The 23,540-nt window shown below is 46.9% G+C and overlaps 1 protein-coding gene across 11 annotated transcripts in view; it reads left to right on the top strand.

Moving 5' to 3' along the window:
* PTK2 (protein tyrosine kinase 2) overlaps positions 1-23,540 on the top strand; it is a 258,431-nt gene that overhangs the window by 86,169 nt on the left and 148,722 nt on the right. For 9 of the 11 annotated variants that reach the window (XM_047842378.1, XM_047842374.1, XM_047842376.1 and 6 more), the window contains 2 exons: positions 4,231-4,457; positions 14,596-14,762. In XM_047842378.1, the coding sequence (XP_047698334.1) occupies positions 4,263-4,457; positions 14,596-14,762 (362 nt within the window). In that variant the 5' untranslated portion in view covers positions 4,231-4,262. Of the gene's footprint in view, positions 1-341; positions 346-4,230; positions 4,458-14,595; positions 14,763-23,540 lie in introns of those variants that run through there. The other 2 variants (XM_047842380.1, XM_047842381.1) reach the window with 2 other exon arrangements.

The raw sequence follows: 23,540 nt of genomic DNA, 5'->3' as shown, positions 1-23,540 counted from the left end.
GGGCTTTTTTCATTTAGAGACGCAGAGACCGGCAGCCCCGGCTGTACAGCCTTAGCCGCGGGTGAAAAACAAATACGGGAGCACAGACAACACAGGGAACTGTCAGTTGTGGGAAACAGAATAGTCGGTGTCGCCAAAAGCCTCTCTTGGGACTTCTCATTCCACGGTGGAGACCATCCCTCACGCTGACTAAACCGAAGTCTTGTGACTTTTTGTGGTTTTGTGACCGCCAGAGAGGTGGCCTCGATGCCAAGATCTCAGAATCCTCAAGACCCACAAAAAGACAAACATGAATGCCACCAGTAGGGGAGGTGGGTGGTGGTTAACACAATCTGATACAGAACTGTCTAGAAGAGTCACAGAAGGCTTGATGGTGGAAATATTGTCAATTTGAGACTTCATAGCACAAATAGGATTTTTGACAAACAGATGAAAGAACTAAACTGTAAAACAAAATCACATTCTGTCGTGAAGTGCTTTGCTCAGGTCATAGAGCAATGGTTTCTCTTTTTAAACATGTTCTGGCCGACTCCTTAAGGACTTATGAAGGATTTTGCTATTGATTTGGGGCCATAGGAGTATATTTGTGTAGTGTTTTTGGTGTGGCTTCTTCTCCATTGACACACTGAGTATTAGGAGTAGTGATTTTCATCGCTAGAATGTCAGCTCTTCTGAGCACTCTGGAGATGTAGTGTTTCCTCCCAGGAATCAGTTGGTACTGTGTTTAGTCATCCTTACTGTCTAGTTTGGGGAGCAAAAGAGATTGCTCTAGCAATCCGAAGTGTAGTTGATTTTGTTGGATCGTCCAGCAACCTTGCTATATTCATTCATTAATTCCAGTAGTTTCTCTGTATGTTCTTACAGATTTTTTTCATACATAATCATGCAGTCTGTGAATAATGATACTTTTATTCCTTGCTTCTCACCCGGTGTTTAACTTCCCTTTTCGCCCATGGAACCTGGCTAATAGGACTTCCAGAATGATGTCAGTCAGAAGCGGTGTGGTGGGCGTCCATGGCCTTACTCTATTTGTGGAGGCCCGGCAGGGGGCTCTTTCCCGCCAGTATTTCATTTTTTAGTGCAGATACTCTCCATCAGATCAAGGAAGTTTCTTTCTTTTCTTACTTTGCTAAGAGTTTTTATCATGAGTGGTTGGTAAACTTTCCAGATGTTTTTTTTTTGCATATGTTAAGACAACTATGGGTTCTTCTCATTTCTGAAATATGATGAATTAATTGATTGCCTTTTTAAAAAATTAAGACCGTTTTTTAAGAGCAGTTTTAGGTTTACGACAGAATCGAGGGGAAGGTACAGAGAGTTCCCGTGTGCCCCCTGCCCTGGTACATGCATAGCTTCCCACGTTACCAGCATCCCCCCGTACCCCCAGAGTGGTACATGTGTTACCACTGTGGACAAGCCTACACGGACACATCAGGATCACCCAGAGTCCATAGTTTACCTTAGGGTTTCCTCTTGTGGCGTAATGATGTGAGTTTGGACAGGTGTGTCATGACAGGTATCGGTCACTATCCAGTCATACTCTTCTCCCTGCCCTGAAAATTGTCTGTTTTCTGCCTGTTCATCCCTGTCGTCGTCCCCCCCCCCCCCCCCCCCGCCCCGGCTCTGTATCCACTGACCATTTTACTGTCTCTGTGGTTGGCATGTAGTTGGAATCGTACAGTATGATCGGTTTCTGTCACTGGTAATATGCATTTAAGGTCCCTCCAAGTCTTTTCATGGTTTGGTAGCTCACTTCTCTTTAGCCCTGAATAACACTCCATTGTCTGGCTGGACCACAGATTGTCTGTCCGCTTCCAGCTTTTGCTGTTGTTAACAATGAATATTAAGCCACCTTTGTATCCCTTTAATGAATCCCTTTTGGTCATAATATGCTATGTTTAAATATAGAATGCTTAAATTTGCTAATATTTTGTTAAGATTTTTGCACCTGTGTTTATAAGTGAGACTGAGTTGTGCCCTTTCCCTTATTGTCCTTGTCTGGTTTTCTATCACTGTTTTGCTGGTCTCATAAAATAGCTTGGGATATGTTCCCTATTTGTTCAGTGGAACAAGTTGTGCAAGATTAATATTCTTCCTTAACTTGTTGGAAGAATTCAAATATTCCTTTGTGGGAAGAATTTTAATCACAGGTTGACCATTTTTAACGGAATAGGTCTATTTAGACTTTGTATTTCTGTTTTGGGTTTTGTACTGCAGCACTTTCCACGGCTTGAGCTGCACTTTGCAAAGAGCTGTGTGTGTGTCTCCACTCTCGTATTCCATGGCATGAAGTCATTCACGGTACTCTCTTCCTAATATCTCGTACTGTGTTATTACCTCTTACTCTCGACCTTCTCCTTCTGTTGTGCTTCATCATCAGTATTGTTAGTTTTCTCCTTCTCTCCTTCCCTTGATCAGGCTTGTTGGATGCTGTCAGTTGCGTTATTTATTTATTTATTTTCAAAACAACCTTGATTTTGTTTGACTTCTAAATTGTATTGTGAGATATGGATTTAGATACTTAATTTCCAGTCTTCATTTCTGATATATGCATTTAAAAGTATAGGTTTTAGGGATGCCTGAGTGGCTCAATTGGTAAAGCATGTGACTCTTGATCTCAGGGTTGTGAGTTCAAGCCCCATGTTGGGTGTAGAGATTACTTAAAAATAAAACTCTTAAAAAGAAAAAGAAAAAGCATAGATTTTAATCTAAGCACAGCTCTGTCTACATGTTGTGTTGATCTTTCTTTTAATTGTAGCCTCGAATTCAAAATACTTTGAGTTCCTCTTTGGCTAATGGGTTACTTGAAATACATTGCTTCATTTCCAGTCAGTCGGGGATTTTATAGTTATTTTGTTGTTGTCGAGCTTAATGCTAGCCACGGAATATACTCTGAATAATTTAGTCCTTTGGTATTTCTTGAACCTTACTCTTTCACCTGGCTTGGGGTCAGTTTTAGAGAATGCCTCACGTGCGTATTTAGTGGGTACTCCCCATGCAGAGGTGAACTGTGCTGGGGCGTAGTGCTTTCTGCTGGTTAGACTGACGTTACTGGTCACGCTGGTCATGTCCTCTGTACCGGACCGAGGTTGGGAGGGGATAACCGGCTGGACTCCTGGCCCCTGCTGCCGACCTTCAGCTTCGCTCAGCTGCTGCCGGCTCCCTCTGGGCTTAGTTTCGGGACTGGTGACTGTCTTAGGGGACAACTAGCAAAGTGTGTGACTCAGTTCTCCACTCTGTCCTGCTCACCAGAGTCCTGGGGGCCCCGTGCTCATAACTGGGTCTCTCACTGTCAAAAGCCCGGCTGGTTTCTCCCATCCGTGGCTCTTTGTTGATCTTCACGCTCTTGAAGGCCCAGAATTGGCATATGCCCTTTGATAAGTCATCTCTTCATGTCTCCATCTGTGTCCCCTGCTGTCCTGGTTGCCTCACGGTGTCTCAGACTCCCAGCTATTGTTTGGGCTGGTTTTTAATGTGACTTATCTGAGTTTTCTCAGTGGGAGTGTCAGTCTTGGCCAAGCTATTCCCTCACATTCAAATGGAAGTCCTCCTGTCACACCAGCAGACATTTATTTGTTTACTTTCTGGTTTAGTTTTGTTCTCAGTTGTGACCTGTCTGACTCTCCTGCTGAGGGACTGGCTAACACGGGACAACCTGGCTTTAACCGAGGGGTTTTCATCACCAGTGCCTAGTACACGTAGTGACTTCTTGTTGAATTTTTATCATGTGAAGAAAGAACTTGTATCTCACGTAAAAGGTTTCAAAAGTAGGCAGTAAAATTAACATATTTGGCTTTCTTATGAGATTTCCCCACAGATTTAAAGGCTGTGATTTTAAAAAGATGATACATTTACAAACGTGTTATCTGTAAACAGGGTAACTTAACCGTTATAGGTAGAAACTTAACCTGTTTATAGATAACACAGTGAATTTTTGACAGAGCTGAACTAGGACCCCTGGCCTTTTAATCTGTTAATACAAATTTAACAGATATTTGTTCTGCCACTGTGAATTAGGTAGTGCCCTGGGTGTGGGCGAATACAATGATTATTTTGGTAGACCAGGCCTCCGTTCTCCTGACGCTCACCTCGGGCATATAACACACCACAGGGGAAGAACGGAGAACGGTGTTGTTAACGTAAGGATCAGCATATCACGTTTTCATTGATTTTAACCACATTTTAATAGGTCTCAAGAATTGTACGCTGATGATTCTTTTTCTCTTGCAGATTATGACAGATACATAGCACCAAGCAAAATAATGGCAGCTGCTTACCTTGACCCAAACTTGAATCACACCCCGAATTCGAGTACCAAGACCCATCTGGGTACCGGAGTGGAACGTTCCCCCGGGGCAATGGAGCGAGTGTTGAAGGTCTTTCATTATTTTGAGAACAGCAGTGAGCCAGCCACTTGGGCCAGTATTATCAGGCACGGAGATGCTACTGATGTCAGGGTAAGTGTGTCTTCCTAGAACACATCCTCCGTGTAAATGGCAGGTTAGATAGGCACAGACGTTAACGGCACATACCAAAAAAAAAGATAATTTTTTTTCTCACATTACAGAGATGTTACCTTTTTCTTTATAATATTTATGCAGTTAATATGTGACCAGAGTTTTAATTGTAAAATTTCGTAGGAACATAATAACTGAACCATATATTATTCATATAATGCCATTGACGTGGCATTTTTCTCTATTTTTTTTTTTTCTTAACTCGTCAGGATATAAGAGAACAAAGCAATGAAAATAAACTCTAATACTTAGGAAATAAATTATTTCCTAGAAGGTGAATCTTGAAGGTATCTGCATGACTCAAAATAGGATAGACTCTTCGAAAACTGATAGGTTCTACAGACCGGACCCTTGTCACAGCTCTGGGATCGAAAGGGCCCCTGCTTGTACAGCTTACGTCCTACTGGGGAGACACCCACGGCCTCGGTTGCTGTCCCGTGCGGGGTGCACTTCCCAGGGCTCCTAGTGGCGAGGAAGCCTGTGTGTAGCTGAGCGTAGGAGGTAGCGTGGGCGTCAGTGAGCAGAGCACCGTGGGCGAGAACAGGGAGAGGTGCCTTCGGAGGCAAAGGGTGCCGACTGGGAGGACCGAGAGGGGTAGCACTGTGATTGCAGAACACTGAGTCCAGGACGTTGATTTTCAGGAAGTGCTCGCTTGGGCCAAGTGTTACAGAACCCTTCTCCTCCTTCCTTCCCCTCAACTTACTCCCTGTCCGTCGTTCAGGGGGACGGTGTCCAGGGCCAGGATGAACAGATAGATCTTTTTTCTCCCCTATCTTTTCGTAATAATGAAGCCAATTAATTTTCTACTCTTTAACTTATACGCATGAACTGTTTTTAAGCAAGTTGAAGGAATTGGTAGAACTTAGATTTAAGGGTATAGTACTACATTTGAATTCTCTGTAATTTTCTGTTACCTCTGTAACATTGCAATACTGACTATTCAAATGGACTAATTATTCAGAGGAGAAGAATTCGTTCAGTATTTAAATATGTATTAACATCTATTCATGTGCGATAATTGAAATAAAATAGTCTCTTGTTACAAACTTCTTACGAAGCCTGATGGCTTTTTCTAGTTTTCCTATAGTTTTGTTTTACATTTAAGCTTGTAAACACAGTCACTTGGTAGGAAGTCTGGCAGCCAGTGTTCTACCTTAATAGCACTATTCATACTGGAGAGAAAGCATACAATGTATGCTCGTGTAACTTTTATGAGAAGGCTCTTAGTAGGTGTTCTAGTCTTTGTGAATTTCAGTTATGGTGAATGAGGACATTTCTTAAAGCATTCCATCAGCCTTATTAGTAAACTTCACAGCATTTGTACAGGAGGGGAGCCTTTCAGAGATGTGAATTTGACCAGACATTTAGCAAATGTTCAAGATTGGTTATATCTGAAAATGCACCTCGGAAGGGCTCCGTGACAGAGGTATTTTAGTATCAAATGTACTGCACGCAAGAGGATTAAGATCAAGGAGAGAACCAGTGATCGCTGGGCACATGTCAAGCCTTTAGCCAATGTTACAGATTTACCAGACATCAAAACGTTTATATTGTGAAGAAAAATTTAAACCAGATTCACATACCTGAGTTATGAGAACATATTTGTTGAACTTCTATGAAGATCAGTGCAGGCAAATCCATGTGGCTGAAAACCAGGTTGTTTTATTTCTTAGTAGGTGATAAATGTTTTGAAATTTAATGACTCTCATTAGTTGATGATTTTCAACTTGAGGCGAAGAAATCTCAATTGGCATTGGTTCACTGCAGCTTTTCCTGTGATGGAAGGTGGCTGTTATTCACAACCCGCTTTTATTTAAGGCGGTAACGATTGAAAATGCAGAGTTATTAGTTGATTGGTGGATTTGCACAAGTGAAGAACATAGTCCTGCGGAACGTGCCTGTGGCATCTTCCTCCCCGAGAAGCACCAGACGGAGGGCCGTTATAAAGGGACCGGCATATATTGCTAGGCAGGAGCGCAGTGGAAGGAACGTGGCGGCATTTGAAGCCTGATGACCTACAACAGAAATGGGGTGGGGGCATGAGTTAAGAGTGGAAGTGTATTCACTTGGCAGAAGCAAACAGACCATTTAATAATGGTAGCAAAGAGGAAGCCAGACCATCCGTTTTCTGAAAAGACACAGCTCACTGTGGTCCGAAGTAACCGAATAATTAGCCTCAGACCCTCTGTTGCTGCACTGCCTGATACACTAGACGTCTACAGCAATTGAACACTTGAATGTAGCTAGTCTGAGCTGATGTTCTGGAAGTAGAAACTGCAAGATTTCAAAGATTGAGTGTGAAAAAAGAATGTAAAGTACCATCAGTAATCTGTTCTGACTGCCTGTTGAAAGGATAATGTTCTTGACCCAGTAGGTTCAATAAAATACAAATAGTAAAATTGCAACAACCCATCTCTTTTACCTTTTTTTAAACATTGAAAAATAACTTAGGGAGCTTGCATTGTATTTCTGCTAGATGGTTGTGCTCTGTAGGAAGTGATTATCAGACAGACTGCTTGACTCAGAAGAACACCACCTTTGGAGGAGTTGAAAGGTTTATTTTTACCAGGAAAATCCTGGATTCTTATCATAAGTCATTATTTCTCATGCTGCAGTTAATACATTTTACCCCTTTTACATGTATGTGCTAATTACACTTTAATTAGTTTACATGTTTGGTTGTTGACAGGACCCGTAGGAGCCCATCAAGTTATAGGCAGAGTACAGAGCAGCAACAGTAGAGGCTCCTTTTTGGAGGCACTTGCAGGCCTCGGGGGCAGGCCTCGGGACCTGGGACACAACCAGGCCATCCCCAGCCCCTGTGGCAGCACCTGAGTGTGAGGAGGCCAGAGCCTCCTTGTGGGGAGTCTGTGAGACGGGCGTGTGGGCGCGCTCTGTCTGCATCATCAGCCTCAGGCACCACCAAAGTCAAGTGCCAGTCATAGCCCAGTCACGGTCACCGAACGGTGCTGGCAGGCTGATGCATCCCGCCCCTGCATAACCAGCAGCCCACGGGTGCAGACGTCGCTTACGTTGGCTGTAGTTGGGGCTCTGTGCCAAGAGCTTGTTCCAGGCGACTCTGGAGCTCAGTGTGGGGTCAGCCCAGAAGAGTCAAGGTTAATCCATGCTGGCCTGTATTGAATAAGATTGGTCATCTAGAAACATTGTAGTGGTATGTCAGGGTGATAAGGGTGTGTAGAAAATTCCATATCCTACCAGAGGAGTCCCCTACTTGGAGAAAAGAAGGACACTTAACGGACTTTTCATCAGCAATGCTGGATGCAGGACGGCACTGGAACAGCATCTTCTGAGGGCGCAGGGAGGGGACTCGTACCTCGGAAGTTTTCCAGACCAAGCACCGATCATGAAGACGTGGAATGAAGGGAGGGTTGATACCACAGGCTGTCTTTGAGGAGACAGTCGGGAGACATAACGGGGCACGAAGACCCGTGAACCCAGGAAAAAGCGCTGTAGGGACGTGGGCGGCGGCCTGCACGCCGCCCCCTTGCTCCTCCCCTGCGTTTTCATGGTCTCTTCAGGCCTTGACCAGGGTTTAACCAGCTCTGCCTTTCCCACCCCCGTGCCCCGTTCTGACTGCTCTCCCTCTGACCTTAGGACCTAAGGACACACCTAAGGACACACACACACCGGCTGCGTGTGCCCCTGTCCTCCATCTTCACGCTTCTGACGCCAAGAGAACCATCCATGAGTCCGTCTAGGGGCTCCCCTTCCTTCAGTGACTTGGTCCCTTGGAATCATCTGTTATTCCTCCTTTGCTTACACCTGACATCCAGAATGTCAGCTACTTCTGTCCACACGTTTTCCCAAATACACCCAGGATCCGCCCAGTTCCTATGGCGTCTACTGCACGTCTTCTTGGAGCCACCACTGTTTCCATGTGCGTCGCCACGTGGCCTCCCGACACCCCGCCGTCCCCTGGGGCCCCCTCAGTCTGTTCATGAGCCAGCAGCCAGGTGATCCCATTGAAATGAAAGCCACAGCACGTCAGTCCTGCACGGAACCTTCCCTGGGCTTCCTGTCTCATTTAGGGTGAACGTTCAGGTCCTTTAAAAGCCTCTAACTCTTCCCTCTCCCTGTTCCGCCCCATGGCCTTCTGTCCTCCGGCTCATTCCCTTTGACTTTCTGCTTCCCGGACTGTTTCTCTAACAGGCCTATCTTCTAATCAGTAATTTGCTCAAAACCTCCAGCAGCTCCCCATCTCTCTCAGAGGAAGGCCAGATTCCTTCAGTGTAGGCCGTACAAGGGCCTACGGGATCTGGCTCCTTGTTACCCGTTCTTACCTTACTTCCAGTGATTGTCCTCACTCCGTCTCCCAGCTCAAGAATGCTCCCTCTCCTCCACCTTTTCCATTGCCCGTCACCCTATTTTGTTGTTTTCTTCACATGCTTTCTCCTTACTGAGATTGTCTTGTTTCTTGATTTGTTTGCTCTCCTATTCTCTGTTTTCTTCCCCTAGACTGTAAGCCCAGGGTCTTACTGCTCCGTGGTCTCATCACCTGTGTCTTCAGCAGGGCCTAGTGGGCACACAGCATGTACTTGATGGATTCCTTTTTGAATGACTACATGAAATCCTAGGTGAAATGGAGTACTTCTGACAGAAATAAAGTTAGGAAAACTGGTGGCAGGAGTAGAAAGTAGTGGACTAATAACCATGAAAGAAACTGAGAGATTACACCCATCCAAAACCATACCTAGCCTTACTGATACTTCTAGCAAACCTTCATTCCTACCTTATTACTATTTCCTTTAAATCACAGGGCCTGCAACAATGCATTTTGTACCCAGACACCAAATCTAGGCAAGTACAGGTTAAGTAGCGGCTGAGTTTTTGGACAATATTGTTGTTATGTGCAGAGTGTCTTAAAGTTTACTAAAGGGCTCGGTGCACTTTTCTAGCTACCTGGCACACTCTGAGGTCCCAGTACTTGTCCTGAGCCACTCAGTTACCTGAATCTGCAAGAGTAAACAAACGCAATAAACTCAGTCCTGTACTTTGCTAAATGCGGAATATCCTTGGTTGGAGTAGGACTAATTATTGTAACCACACTGGTAGTGGGAAGAATGACGGTAGAAAGAAATATTCTGATCAATTTTTTTAACATTTATTTATTTTTGAGAGAGAGAAAGAGAGAGACAGAGCCTGAGTGGGGGAGGGGCAGAGAGAGAGGGAGACACAGAATCAGAAGCGGCTCCAGGCTCCGAGCCATCAGCACAGAGCCCGATGCGGGGCTCGAACTCACGGACCGCGAGATCGTGACCTGAGCCGAAGTTGGACGCTCAACCGACTGAGCCACCCAGGCGCCCCCATTCTGATCAATTTAAAATCAGCTTTCTGATCGGAGTGGAAAGCACAGGGACAGTTTGGGATTCTGTGAGTTGGCAGCCGTCACGAGCTCTGTGAGCCACTGCGCTGTGCTCAGAATGCCAGCGGCTGTGGGGAAGGCGCCCTGTAGGCCGTCTTCCCTGAGCTCAGCCACAGATGGTTGCCGGAAGGGCTCTGTGTGCAGTAGTCCTGTGGTCTCCAGTGTTTATTGTCAAGTGTCGTCACTGATGCTTCGTGTGTGTCTCAAATGTCAACTTTCTCTGATAGAGGATCAGGTGAATATGTATTTAAAACGTGAACATTTCTTTAATGGAATAGTCTCATCTAGGAAGAAACTAGAAAGAAAAACCATAAGAAAGAAACAGAGTTGGAAGCAACGTAAAGAAGAGTGTGAGACGGCAAGAGCACGAGAAAGAATTCTCTGCCACGGAACCTTAGAGATGGTGATTGTGGTGGGCAGAATAATAGCCCCAAAAGGTATCCATGTCCTAATCCCCAGAACCTGGGCATACGGGACCTTCCATGGCAGAATGGACTTGGAAGATGTGACCCACACTAAGGACCTTGAGATGGGGAGATGATGAGCTGCAGACCTTTTTTGGCTGTGGTTAGAGGGAGGGGGCTGCAGTACAAGGGTCGGACACAACGCTGCTGGCTTTGAACATGCACAGAGGGGCCTCTAGCAGCTGGACAAGGCCAGCCTGGAGCTTCCAGAAAGCAGTGCATCCCTGCTGACACCTTGATTTTAGCCCAGGGATTCCCATTTCGGACTTAGGATTTTACAGAACTGAGAAGCTAGCATTTGTGCTATCTTAAGCTCGGAAGTTTGTGGTTGTTGTTATGGCCGTAGTAGGGAACAGATGGACACAGGTGTGCTTTGTCTCGGGGGACTTTGGGGCCGACTTCTGGGTGAGCGCTGAACCGACAGGAGGAAGGTAGTGCTGTTGGAGAGCAGGATTCGGATCTCCGCACCTTGTTTGCAGTAACTGAATGACAGTGAGGCTCCTCCCGTGCAGGTGGGATCAGAGGACAGAGCACAGAGAACAGTTGGTTTCCTTGAGGTAAAGAGCATCTGAAAGAGAGACACAGAAAAATAACCGCATCGTAACAAACAAATCAGCAGTGATGATTGCACTTGGTGACTCCTGGCAGGAAGTGAAGAGAGGTGCGCTGGTAAGAAAAGTGTGTGTGGCTTTAGATCTCTCCTCTCGTGATAGAGGTCTTGCGAAGGTCAGTGGGGAGACAGCTAGACATGGAGCCAGTTCCCCGCACACTGGACAGGCCACTGTCATGCGTGTGTCCAGCACCTCCTTCCTAGACTACGGCTTTGGAGGCAAGGGTTCTGTCGTATCCATCATTGTAGTGCTGCTGCCGTGCGGACTAGGTGCACACATGCTCACTGATCCAGGGAGGGAACGAACATTCATGAGCGAATGAACACGAAGGAAAGGTCTGCAGGACTTCTTTTGACCAGTGGAAAGGTCATTGCTTCTTTCCAGAACACTGTCCAAAAGATAGGTAAGTGACCAAGTTGAACCCGGCAAAATCGTAAAAAGAACTTTTAGAAACGAAACCACAGACTCATCTCACTAGTGTGTAATCAAGGACAACAGTGAAATGTCCCCCACCTTTTGTGGTCCATCACACTGATAAACATTCAAGATTGATTTCATCCAGCATCGGCATGAGGTGAAGGACAGTCTCTAATGTTATGTGCCAAGTATAATTGATACAGGTTCACTGGTTGACAGTTTGGCCGTACTTACCAGATGTCACACGTTACGTAGCTTTTGACCCAGGGCGTCTGTTTCTGGGTGTTGTTTCTGCACGTGTGTGATGCCAGCTTCAAGCACGTTCACAGCAGTATTGTTTGCATGTCCACTCCCCCTGACCCCCCAGAGCTGGGGAACCCACAAGAACTACCCACCAGTAGTAGAATGGCTCTGTCTGCTGAGTGCTGTATGTTCCTGATAAGATGGAAGCACAATACAGACACTGGCTTCTTTTATTTTCATCCTTAAGAAGAATTCTTTTCCTGTGAATATCTAATGTGAGAATTAATCAGGAACATTACGTATTTCCAAGTTCTGGGATAGGATACCGATGAGCAAACGGCCTTTTCAAAGTAGTGAAGTGTGGATAGGATTGTCATGGGACATCAAAGTCAGGATGAGAAATTTAAATTTAATTCAGCTGCCGTTAGGGGTATATTATAAATCCTTGTCCTGTTACCTCTCTTGAGACAGTCACTTTTCTAAATACACGTTTTCCAGAAATAATATATGCATACATTTCCATATGGTAGCAGGGTAGGTTTTTCTGAGTGTGCATTCCTTACTAAATGCTTAGTTCTAAAAGTTGTTTTTCAGTTATCCAGAACCAGATGTTTGGTTCTCAAAATTATCTAAGTTACTGAGTGTAGGTACTAAGCATCAAATGTGTAAGTCCTTTTATATTCCTAACCTTGGCTGACATTCAGACTGAGTCCGCGATGAGATTTACAGGAGTTCTAGAGAAATAGGATAGAACACAATATGGGAGCATAATAAAAAAGCAACACATGAAATAGAGAGAAGTGTCTGTATGTTGATTGCTTTTAATTTTCTTAGTGGAAAGTGAAGGCTACAACTTGTTTAGGGTGGAGGTCCTACGGGATGGGAGCTCTTCGTTACACAGAAGCAAACCGGAAGTCATTCTGGGTGTCTTCAGGTAGTGTGATCGAGTGAACGGGCTGAAATTGCGTCTGTCCCGTAAAACTCCAGATTGGGAGCCGACTTGTGCCCTGGGCTCCACAGTTCTGGACTAGGTGTGTCCACGCTGGCCTCTCTGCAGGTGGGTGCCCGTGTGCCCTGTTCCCTGATAGGTCCCCAGGGTAACCTTTGCTGGGGCTCATCAGGGAAGGCGCCCCGGGAGGGCGGGATCTCTCCCCGGGGTTGATGGCACAAACAGCGGTAGGAACCGGCGTGTGTCTGGAGGGGAAGGATAGACCTGCCGAGACAGATGGTTGGGAACAGAGAGGAACCTGAACCAGGGCCCTAACAGGAGAGCAGTGAATCTGGAATCTGGTAGCAGTGAGCTGCCGCGGACTGACGAGAGGACGTGCTAAACCTGAGCCTTAGAGAGGGCAGCTGGTGTCTCTGTGCCCTTGGTAGCAAATGGGCAGAGCCGGGACCGGGACACAAAGCGCCTTTGTGGGAATTTGAAAGAGGCGCCAGCTCCCGTCCTGCGCAGCAGGGACTCGTGTGTCGGCAAGGGGAAGCTGAAGAAGTGGCCTCTGAGAGAACTGCTGGAAGCCGATGTCCCACCCATGAGCGCAAGATGTGCCGACCAGAGGGCCGGCTGGATTTCGGCTCCTGCTGCCCCCTCGGCTGGACGCCCCTGGCAGCACAGGCGGCAGCGTCCTTCACGGTGGCCCCATCACAAACTCCAGGCCTCGAATCCGAAAGCCAGGAAGGACATTTTTGCCTCTTGCAGTTTTGCCCAGAGTTCTTTAGGCTGCACGCGGTCTTCCTGTCCCCAGAGAGCGTGTCTTCTTTATGGAGCGACCTCCAGCCCAGGCCTCTGTCCATGCTTTCTCCCCGATGACACGTTTCCTCCTCCCTACCATTCTCCCGTGCCCGATACACAACCTTCTCCCGGGAGCCTGGCCACGGACAGGTGCCACCTGTTGCCTTTAGTGTGGACGCACCGTGTCCTTGATGGGTTTTGCATATAGTGTGTGTTCATTGTCTTCTCGTGAGCAGGGATAGGAACATCCTTATTTGTATTGTCAACAGCATCATGCTTTAATACAGAAACGCTTAGTGTGTGTAGGAACTTTGAAGATGTGTCTCATGTTGTAAGTAGTGTGATACCTTCCATTAATTGCTAATCTTTAAAAACCATGCTGATTTTCTCGACCAGTGATTTTCACGTTAATGTCGGCATCATTCAACATTAACTGTGAGTGGCCTGGAGCACTGAGAGGATCGCAGTGGGCTGTGATTAGCACACCCTCGTGTGGGGGCAGCACATGGCCTCTGTTACATTCCCACGCGTGCCGTCCATGTTCAAACGTGTACACGTGGACTTCCACACTGTGCGGGTACAGGGCAAGACTCGGGCTGCCCCCTCCCTTTCCCTAGTTTAGGATAAGCTTCATCTTTGGGCAGCCTTCCTGTCTGAAGTCATGGAGTGTTAGGTTTCAGCAGCTCTTTGAGAGGTCGGTAGCAGATCGGGTAGGCCCAATTTTGAATAACTTCACAGATATCATCGGTATTGTCAGAAATGTGGCCTTCGTCATGTGTCCTTAAATGTGTTTCTTAAGAAATGACATTAGGTTGCATCTGGTCTAGAGCGGTATGCTGTCCTGGGCTCAGAAAGTGGAACCCGTCCTGGGGCCTGGTTATCAGCAGTCACACCCAGAGGGCGGGTGGGACACATTGTCAGGTTTGGGGGTGGGGGGGGGGGTGGGCAGAGCTAGAGCTGCAGAAATGTATTTTAAGTTTCCATGCCTTGTTTATCACTGAAGAAAACGGAAGAGTCTCTTTTTGTGTTTTTTCAAAACTTTCCTTGTTCATAAAAATACTATTTGAGAAACAAGATTCCTAAGAAAAATTAAATGACTTATTTAACTTGATACTCTTTTACCAAAGATTTCTGGTAACTAACTAAAACAAATGAACATTGCATTAATTTTTAGCCTACAGTTTTTTTTTTGTTTATAACAGTCGTTTTTGTGGGGGGTATGTTTTAGGGCATCATTCAGAAGATAGTGGACAGTCACAAAGTAAAGCACGTGGCCTGCTATGGATTTCGTCTCAGTCACCTGCGGTCAGAGGAGGTTCACTGGCTCCATTTGGATATGGGTGTCTCCAATGTGAGGGAGAAGTATGAACTTGCACACCCACCAGAGGAGTGGAAGTAAGATCGCGTCCCTACTTTGGTGTGACTCACGCTTGATTTGTTTTGCATATTAAATCACACACGAGAGGGTGAATGTCTTTGCTTAATTTCCATACTGCTTGTAATCACGACTCCTGTCGAAATAAAACTGGCTGGTAATAATTAACCAGCGACCTCTCCTAGATCTCTGTTCAGTCTGTCTTTGTGGCACTATGGACTTTGGGCTCTGTGGGGACGGCCTGGGGCCGGTCACGCTTCTCCCGTCGGGTCTGTTTTGGGTCAGCCTCAGCTCTGAGAACTCCGCCCCCTGTTCTTTTCCTTTCCGTCCTGTCCGCATCCTCTCGTGCAGCAGGACTTCATGTGCACCTGATCACCTCACTGGTGGGCGGCACAGCTTGCTCCACGGGGCCCAGTAACCCACAAGCTCCCCCAAAAAGAGTGGGTGCACGTTTGATGTTCGTGACTCGGACGGACCTGAGCGAAACGGACGTGATTCAAAGTGAATTAAAGAGTTCTCTGTGTTCTCTCCTAGTAATTTTTTCCACTGTTACGCGAAGCAGCTCGTTAGTAGGAAATTTTACATGTAATACACTTTATTTGAGAGAAGTATAACTTGCAAAGATGGGCTCCTTCCACAGGCGCCTTCATTTTGTGGATGCTGCTGTGGGAGTAAAGGCGGTTATGGATCAGGGGGTGGGGGAAGGGGAGGGTGTTCAGTGCCGGTCACTTTCAGTCCGACAACCTGAGTTGTTTGGAGGAGACATTTTAAACGAAAAACAAATATGTTTAGGTTAATAATCTCTAGTCAAAAAAAATCTCATCCTAGCTACAGTTTACCAAAGAAATATCCTTGTGTTTTCAGGTTTTTCAAATAGCCGGAACCAACCGAGCTAACAAGATAGCCCACGATAATGCAGTTTGGTGGGGTTACATCGATGGCTAGCAAAGATGTGACCTCCGTTATTCAGCCAGTCAGTCCAATAAGTGTGCAAAAAAGCTACGAATACCTCAAAGTTAGTTACAAATCCCTGCAGGTATTTTTATCGAACATAATTCCGTTGCCTTCCTGTACCGACACGTCGGAGGCGTACTTCATCATCATGATGTCCCTAGTGCTCGATCAAATGTTGTGTCGAATGCAAGCATCTGAATTGACAAGCTCTGTTTCTGTTCTTTTAAGCCAGTTTACTTGGCCTAATTTCAAGTAAAGTTGAGTGGGCACTACTCTGTTCCGTGGAGCCTGAACCCTCAAAGACTGGGCGAGGTAGAACTTCACCGAACGCAGTGAGTGCTGAACCTGATGCTGACGGGAGTGGCTGCCGCAGCCTGGCACCGGGCCCACGGTGTGCTCTTTATAGTCTGTACATTTGCAGTTCGTAAAATGTTTATCTCTCATAGCTCTCCACAGACCTTAGGAGGTAAAGACAGGGGAGATAGGTAACAGACTCGATTTGAGTTCCACCTGCAGAGAGAGCTCCAGATACAGCTTTGACTTGAATTTAGCTGACTTCCCAGTGCAGGCTTTTAAAGTGAACCCAGCCTTAACTGTAACCTTAAGTCTGAGTGGTAGCGAGGCCACTAAGATCGGTGAAGGTGCGTGGATGGCGGGGGGAGGAGAGGAGGAGGGAGGGAGGAGGAGAGGAGATGGGTTGGAGGCACAGGTGATCCCTGTGGGTGTTTCGGGAGGGCCAGGCTTCCTGCCGCCTGTCGGTGCTCACGTCAGAGGAGGCAGGACTTAGGGCGTCAGTAAGGAACAGGAGCCTATTACGGAGAACCAAGTAGATTGAAAAAGAACCAAACTCGAGTTCTGGAAACCACTGGATGGTTAAAATAGCAAGTTAGATGTAGGTGAAAAATTGGTCAACAGAAACACGGATCTGAGAAAATTTGCCCAAAAGATAGCATGGGGAGATGAACAGGTAGAGAATATGAAAGGAAATGGCACGACACGAAAACTGAGGAGGCAGACCCATTTCTGACAGGGGCTCCAGGAGGAGATAAAAAGACTGAGGAGGAGGAAATACTCCCGAAGAGATTATGGCTGAGAATTTTCTGGAATTGGCAAATAACATGAGTCCTCAGAACCAGGATTAATGCAAAACCCCAAACACGGTTAAAAAAATAGATCTACACTTTGGTGGATTATCGTCAAGTCGTGTACAAAGGAAAAAAAAGAGATGATGCTAAAGCAACCAGGGACACATTCACAGTTCTCCACAGCAGTGATCTGTGCAAAGTGGGGAGGAGAAGTCACCGGCAACCTGTATTTTTTGTCCGATTCAGTGGCCATTCAAGAGCAGGACGACAGCGATGCTTTCCGCAGAGACTATACCAGCAAAGGAACCTCCTATAAATACACTCGGGAGAAGGGAAAATGGTCTCTGAAGGAGGGTTTCGGGTGGAAGAAGGAGTGCTAGGAAAAAAATCGGGTAGTTACAGATAAGCATTGGCTCTGAAAACACATAAAGTGGTAAAAGCTGATTTTTTATATGAAAAAAGTAAAACCCAGATAGTTGAACCCAGTATGTCAGAAGAGAGGTGATCGGAATTAAGGCTCTGTCAGCCGGGTTTTAAAATTATATATAAAAATGTTAAAAATAAAATTGTATACTAGGGCAACCATAAAACATTAGAAGTAGATTGTATAACGTAACAGGTAGGTGGCTGAGTAGGTATTGAGAAACTCCATAATCGAAAGGAGGCAAGAAAAGGGGAGGAAGAGAGACAGGAAAGTAGGGTGAAGGGAAATCACAGACTAGACTTCACAAGGTCAAGTAGACTAGGAGTGAGTGGTCAGAACCTGTTAGGGTGTGATTACAAATACGGTCCAGCTCTCTGCTCTTTATGACACACCCAGCACAGTGATATTCAAGGCATTTTCATGTGACTCACGGAAAGAAACGTTTTACCTTAAGATGCAGCACAGACACGTGTGTGTCTCAGAACCACGTACATGTAGGTCTCCGTAAGTGCTTCACAAAATCATACCCAACCTCACTAGTACGCCGAGGTCTCAGATTTTCATCCAGTGCCGTTCTGTTCTCTTCAACCTCATTTAGATGGATGGGTGGGTGGGTGGGTGGGTGGGTAGAAAAGAAAAGAAGAGAAGAGAAAAGAAAAGAATTTCCCTTCCTGCTAACTAGGTGGGAGAAGGGGGGCCGGCGGATTGGTATTGTTTTATTAATATCCTATGAAAAAAGTTTGAAGACAGAAAAGCATTAATAGGGATGTGGAGGGCAACTACATGATAATAAAAGGCTTGTTCTACAAGAATCACTGCAGAAACAGATGGGCCCCTGAAGATACTTCTCAGAATGTATAAAGCAAAAACATTCTGTCCTCTGGCCAGCATTTAAATTTTGGACTGCTCCAGTGACCTCTTTTCCTCTTCCTTCTCTCTGTAGACCTGCGTTTGGCATCAAATTCACACGTTAATAGGAGAGACACAGGGAACCCATAAACCGGTTATTGCCGTAGCCCAGGCAAAAATCCTAACAGCAGGTGGCCTGGGGGAGTAGCGATGGAGTGAGAAGCGGTTGTAGGGCGATTTTTTTTTTTAAGGTAGAGCTTACGGGGTTTGCTCAAGAGTCTTTAAAAACACAAGCATCCAGTGGAGTATGAAACTCACTCCTGCAGAAGCTTCCAGTAGCACCTCGTCACACCTGGAGCCAACTCCAGAGTTCCCGATCATCTCTCAGCCCCATCTCCTCTCGCTCTCGTTCCCTTCGTCCACTCAAGCGGCCGCACGTTTCAGTGTCGTCTCTTCCTCGCTGCCTGGTCGGGGTCTCATTGGATCCTCTCTGCCGCCAGCTTCCTGGCCTGCTGAATGGCACCGGCCTCGGCCCACCTTTCCTTTGTCTTGGAGAACTTTCCACTCGCTCTGCCCCAGCCCCACGGCTCCTTCTGGTTCTCGAATGAGACTTTGTGCTTCGTGTGACTCTGCTGAACGTGCTCCCCTGTCGTTTCCGTCACCGCGTGGGCCTCCCATCGTTCAGACCAGTGTCCGCTGTCCGCTCTCGGCCTGTGGTCTTCCCCGACCGTTCTGTCTTTAGGGCCTGCCCACCTGATGACCTTTCTCTCCCTCAGGGACTTTGTCTCACCCGCTGCTCTATTCCTAGTTTCTAGTTGGTCGTGCCTGGTATATAGGAGGCACCTCATGAACACTTGAAGTGAGAATGGAATTAGTGGTAGTGGAAATGTAAAATAAACCTAGAGGCAAAGCACTTTGATGGGACAGTAAGTTGTCTTCATCTAGGGATGGACAGTTGTAGATTGTGTGAATAACCGTGTTTTCACAGTGACACACATTGCTTACAATGTGGTGGACATTGTGCTAAGCACCTGGCTTACTTTACCCAAGTTCGTTCTTCCTATGATAGTCTTTGCAGGTGGGTAAATCACCTTTTGCCATGTTACTGGTGAGACAGCTGTGGTTCAGAGAGGCTGAAAAAACTTCCTTGAGATCATACGGCAGAGTAGGCAATTGAGTCCGTGTGCTCAGCTCTTTCTTCTCTGCTCCTGTTAAGGTATGTAAGCACCAGAGACAGAACATTTTTGATCACATTTCCCCCTCGCTAGCAGGGACCTTCTCTCAGTTCGTTAGGTGGCTTTGTGAGGACAGCTGCACTCCCGGCTTTAGTTCTGAAAAGTAAGATGTTCTTCGAATGGAAGTGCTAGGACTCCCCGGAATAATCGGGCGTCAGTTTCCATTCTCGGGAAGTTTTTGAACATCGATTTGTTTTCGTGCTATCTGCCGTAGGATCTGTTCCTCCTGTTCAATAACCCTGAGACACAAGCTTGCTCACCCGGGTCCTGAGGTCTTTCAACACAAGCCAGCTTGTGGCACACTGTATGGGTGTAGCTGTGTCAGGCAGGGGGACCTTCCAGTGGTGTCGTGGCTGGCCGCTGGGGACAGGAAGGGCTGGTTGGATAAGTGGCTGTTCCGGTGGGAAGAATAACCACAAAGTAGATCCTGCCTCAAGCAACACACAGGGACCCACTGAAGATGGACCAGGTGAGAAAAAAGCTTAATGAAAAATATGAAGGTACTGCTGGTCCTGGAGCAGGAAGATTTAATAACCCCAAAGGCGTTCTCTGGAAAAGGAAAGAATAGCAAATTTAACTTCATTGAGATGAAGAGCCTCTGTGTATTAAAAGGTGTATTTGTAAAAGTGCAGAAGCAAGTTGCAGCTGAGAGGAGATATTTGTCACGTTTGTAACTTACAAAGGACGATGCTCTTCTGATTAGTATGAGAGTTGCAGGCAACTCAGTCCACGGACAAGGGACATGACGGCGTTGTCATAAAGGAGAAAACAAGTTTGGCCGGTAATCGGGGGGGATGGCGATCAGGGGGGTGGGGACCTAGCCCACAAGATCCACACTGGTTGGCAGAAAGTGAGTTGTGGGCAGCGTCAGTAGCGGGAGAGGTGGTGGCTCCGACAGGGTGTTTGCCTGCGCTGCTGGTGAGAGAAGGTAAACGGGTAAATCCGTGTGGGCCGCAGCTGGAAGACGGGCAGCACACACTCTACAGGGCTGCAGTTCCCCTGCAGATTTTGTCCCTGAGAGACTCCAGGTTTCCGTGCTGGGCCGCAGACGTAGGATGTCACGCAGGTCAAAATGAATGAACTGTAGGGACGTGTAGCCGTGTGGGTGAATCTTAGCCATGTAGCCTCGTGTGGCAGAGTCGAGTCTCCCATGACACTGTTGTGAGTGCACTAAGTGCCACTGAACTGTACGCGTTAAAAAGGTTAATTTTTTTGTGATGTGAATTTTACCTCAATTAAAAAAAAAGTAAGTCCCAGAAAATGACATAACAGCCTGATAAGCTTTTGTAATGTGAAAGGAAAAGAAAACCCTAAAGGAGTATCATCGGGGATCTCATCGGTTGGGTAAGATAAAGGACCAGAGGGCAATAGTGCAGAGCCTCCCCGAGGGGAGTGTCCTGCCCCCCTCCCCCCGGTCTCCCGAAGGCCCCATCGGGACTCGTGCTGACCCGTAGGGAAATGAGGCAGGGCTCGAAAAGTCAGCCCCTTAGAAGACTCGGGTTCCTACCTGCCTTGCTTCCTGCCCAGTCTGTCCAGGAGGAAGCGGGAGCTGGCTCCCCTGTCCCTAGGAGGCCTGGAGGTCCCTGTCGAGGGAGGTCCCAGTGGAGCAGGTAGTATTTGTTAGGATCTGGAGTCCGCCAAAAAACGCTTCCGTGGCAATGTCGTACTAGCATATACTGTGGCAAACGGTGTCCTGCAGTTTTGAGAGATTTCAGCTTGAAAGTTTTGTTCCTAGATCATTCTGGTTAATCACATTTTGGTAACTAAACTTCACTTATCTGGAGCCACCTATGTAGGGTGGCTGTTGGGCATCGAGTGGGCTAAGCGGATATAAATAGCCTGTCAGGGCACCGGGGTCGGGCGGGGGGGGGGGGGGGGGACGGCCCAATCCTTCTGATGTTGAACCCAAGTCTAAGAGACGGCCCTCTTGGCATTTGAGGAAGTATTTGGGGCTTTGTCAAGTGAGTGAGGAGGAACATTCTCGTCATTGTTAGTGAGCCGCGGTTGCTGCCCTCCTGCTTAGCAGCCTGCTTAGCACTGCCCTGTTCGCTGCTGCGCAAGCCCCTCACTCTGCAGGAGAGAGGAGAGGCGTCATTTTCCAAAGAAGACCAATGAAAATGAATAATGATAGTTTAGGAAGCTTTAGATTGTATTTGGTAGTTTTCTATGTTGTATTGAAATGACACCGCCCCTGCATACACCTTCTTTTAAGAAGCCAGTCTTTCGTTGTAATCCTGCATTCAGCAAGAGTTCTTAGGAGGGTTTAAAGCAGAAAGACATTAAGTAGAGGAGCACTCTGACAGGTTTGGAAGTGACACCTTTAAAACACGGATGCACTTCCAATTTGCTGCTCTGTTAATTAGACACTTACCGGATGCTTCTGCACCGAACACGGGCAGCTGGAAGATAGTTTCCAGTGGGTCTGCGGCTGCCGGCTGACACTGGCCAGGCTGCTTGGAGAGAGGTTCTGGTGGGTTATCACCGTGGTTACGGAACAGTTAGCTGCGCCTGTGGAATTTCTTTTATTCTCCATACGTATCCAAAGTTGCAAGAATAGTTAAGGCCTGTGTGCCTTCACCTAGCTTCCCTAAATGTTGGAACTTTCGTGACCATAGTACAGTAGTTGGCACTGAAGCCAGAAAATAAACATTGATAGAGTCTTACTTAACTAATCTACACATGTCAGTCAAATTTCACGGTTGTCCCACATAACATCCCTTTTCTGGTCCAGGAACCACTTTGCTGTTCTGACTCCTTGAGTCTCTTCTAATCTGGGACAGTTCCTCAGTCTCTCTATGTCCTTCCTGACCCTGACACTTTTGAAGAATCCTGGCTGGTTATTTGTACCGTGTCCTTCAATTGAGGTTCATCTAGGGCTTTTTTCATGGTTATATTGAGGTTATGTGTTTTGGGCCAGAATTCTAAGCTTTTGTACCCGTCTCACTGCATCCTGTCAGCATGTGACTCCTTTTTACAGGTGCTTTTAACTGGGATCATTTGGTTTAAGGTGGTGGCCAGGTTTCCCCACTGTAAAGTTGCTGTTTTTTCCTCTGAAATTAAGAAATACTCTTCTGGGGAGATAGATTGAGACTCTGCGGATACTGTTTCTCATTGTATTTTTATCCTGTATTCTCGATATCGTTGATGATTCTTTCTCACAGCTATTACTGCTATAATTTTTGTCTAAGGATGAATTTCTATTCCTGTCCTTCCTTTGAGAATTTTTTTAAGCATTGTTTTTAATGTTCATTTATTTTTGAGAGAGAGAGAGAGAGAGAGAGAGCACAAGTGGAAGAGGGGAGGGAGAGAGGGAGACCCAGAATCCGAAGCAGGCTCCAGGCTCTGAGCTGTCAGCACAGAGCCCAATGCGGGGCTCAAACTTGTCAATTGCAAGATCATGACCTGAGCCAAAGTCAGACACTCAACCGACTGAGCCACCCAGGTGCCCCTCCTTTGAGGATTTTTAAATTGGAAGTGTGTTGTAAGAAAGAGCTTACGATATCTGTGTTGTTTCTGGAAGTTGTACTTTGTGTCACTACACACAGACAGGCTAACCTTTCGCAGTATCAAGCTTAACAGATTCTTTCTCCAAACACTTCCCACTCCCCCTCACCATTACTTGGTTAGCTTGTGGGTATCTTGGTGCTCATTGTTGGTGGTAACACTGAGGGGAGGTTAGTGTCAGTGGCCTTCATAGGAAATTAATTACTTAGGAGAAGCGGAAAAAAGATGATTTTATTTGGGGCATGTTATATTTAGCTGCTCTTCGGAAGTCCGTGGAGTGGCATATAGCAGAATAATGGAGATGTGTCTCGGGATGCAGCCAGTCTCTTAGAGTAGTGGCAGGAGGGTCGGGAAAGAGGTGAGTTTCACAGAAGAGATGGGAGTAGGGATGTCGGAACTCGTGGCCAGTCGGCTGTGGGTGTTGGGCCCTGTGGTTTAAGGACAGAGGCGGAGTGAAGGGATGCCATTACATCAGGAGACCTGGGCAGTCTCAGCAGGGCCGTGGGGCAGGTGTGCTGGCCTGCGCGCGGTCAGGGCCATGGGGCAGGTGTGCTGGGCTGCGCGCGGTCAGGGCCATGCGGCAGGCGTGCTGGGCTGTGGGTCGTCAGCAGGGCCGTGGGGCGGGTGTGCTGGGCCTCGCATCGTCAGGGCCGTGGGGCGGGTGTGCCGGGTGGGCGCAGTAAAGCAGTGGTCAGAATCCGCTTGGCAACCTGATGAGCTTGCTGGCCTCCACAGAGTAAGAGCAGT

Source organism: Prionailurus viverrinus, chromosome F2 (assembly GCF_022837055.1).
Source record: "Prionailurus viverrinus isolate Anna chromosome F2, UM_Priviv_1.0, whole genome shotgun sequence".
Taxonomy (NCBI): domain Eukaryota; kingdom Metazoa; phylum Chordata; class Mammalia; order Carnivora; family Felidae; genus Prionailurus; species Prionailurus viverrinus.
Note: the sequence above shows the minus strand (reverse complement) of the source record. Positions and strands in the feature narration are given on the sequence as shown.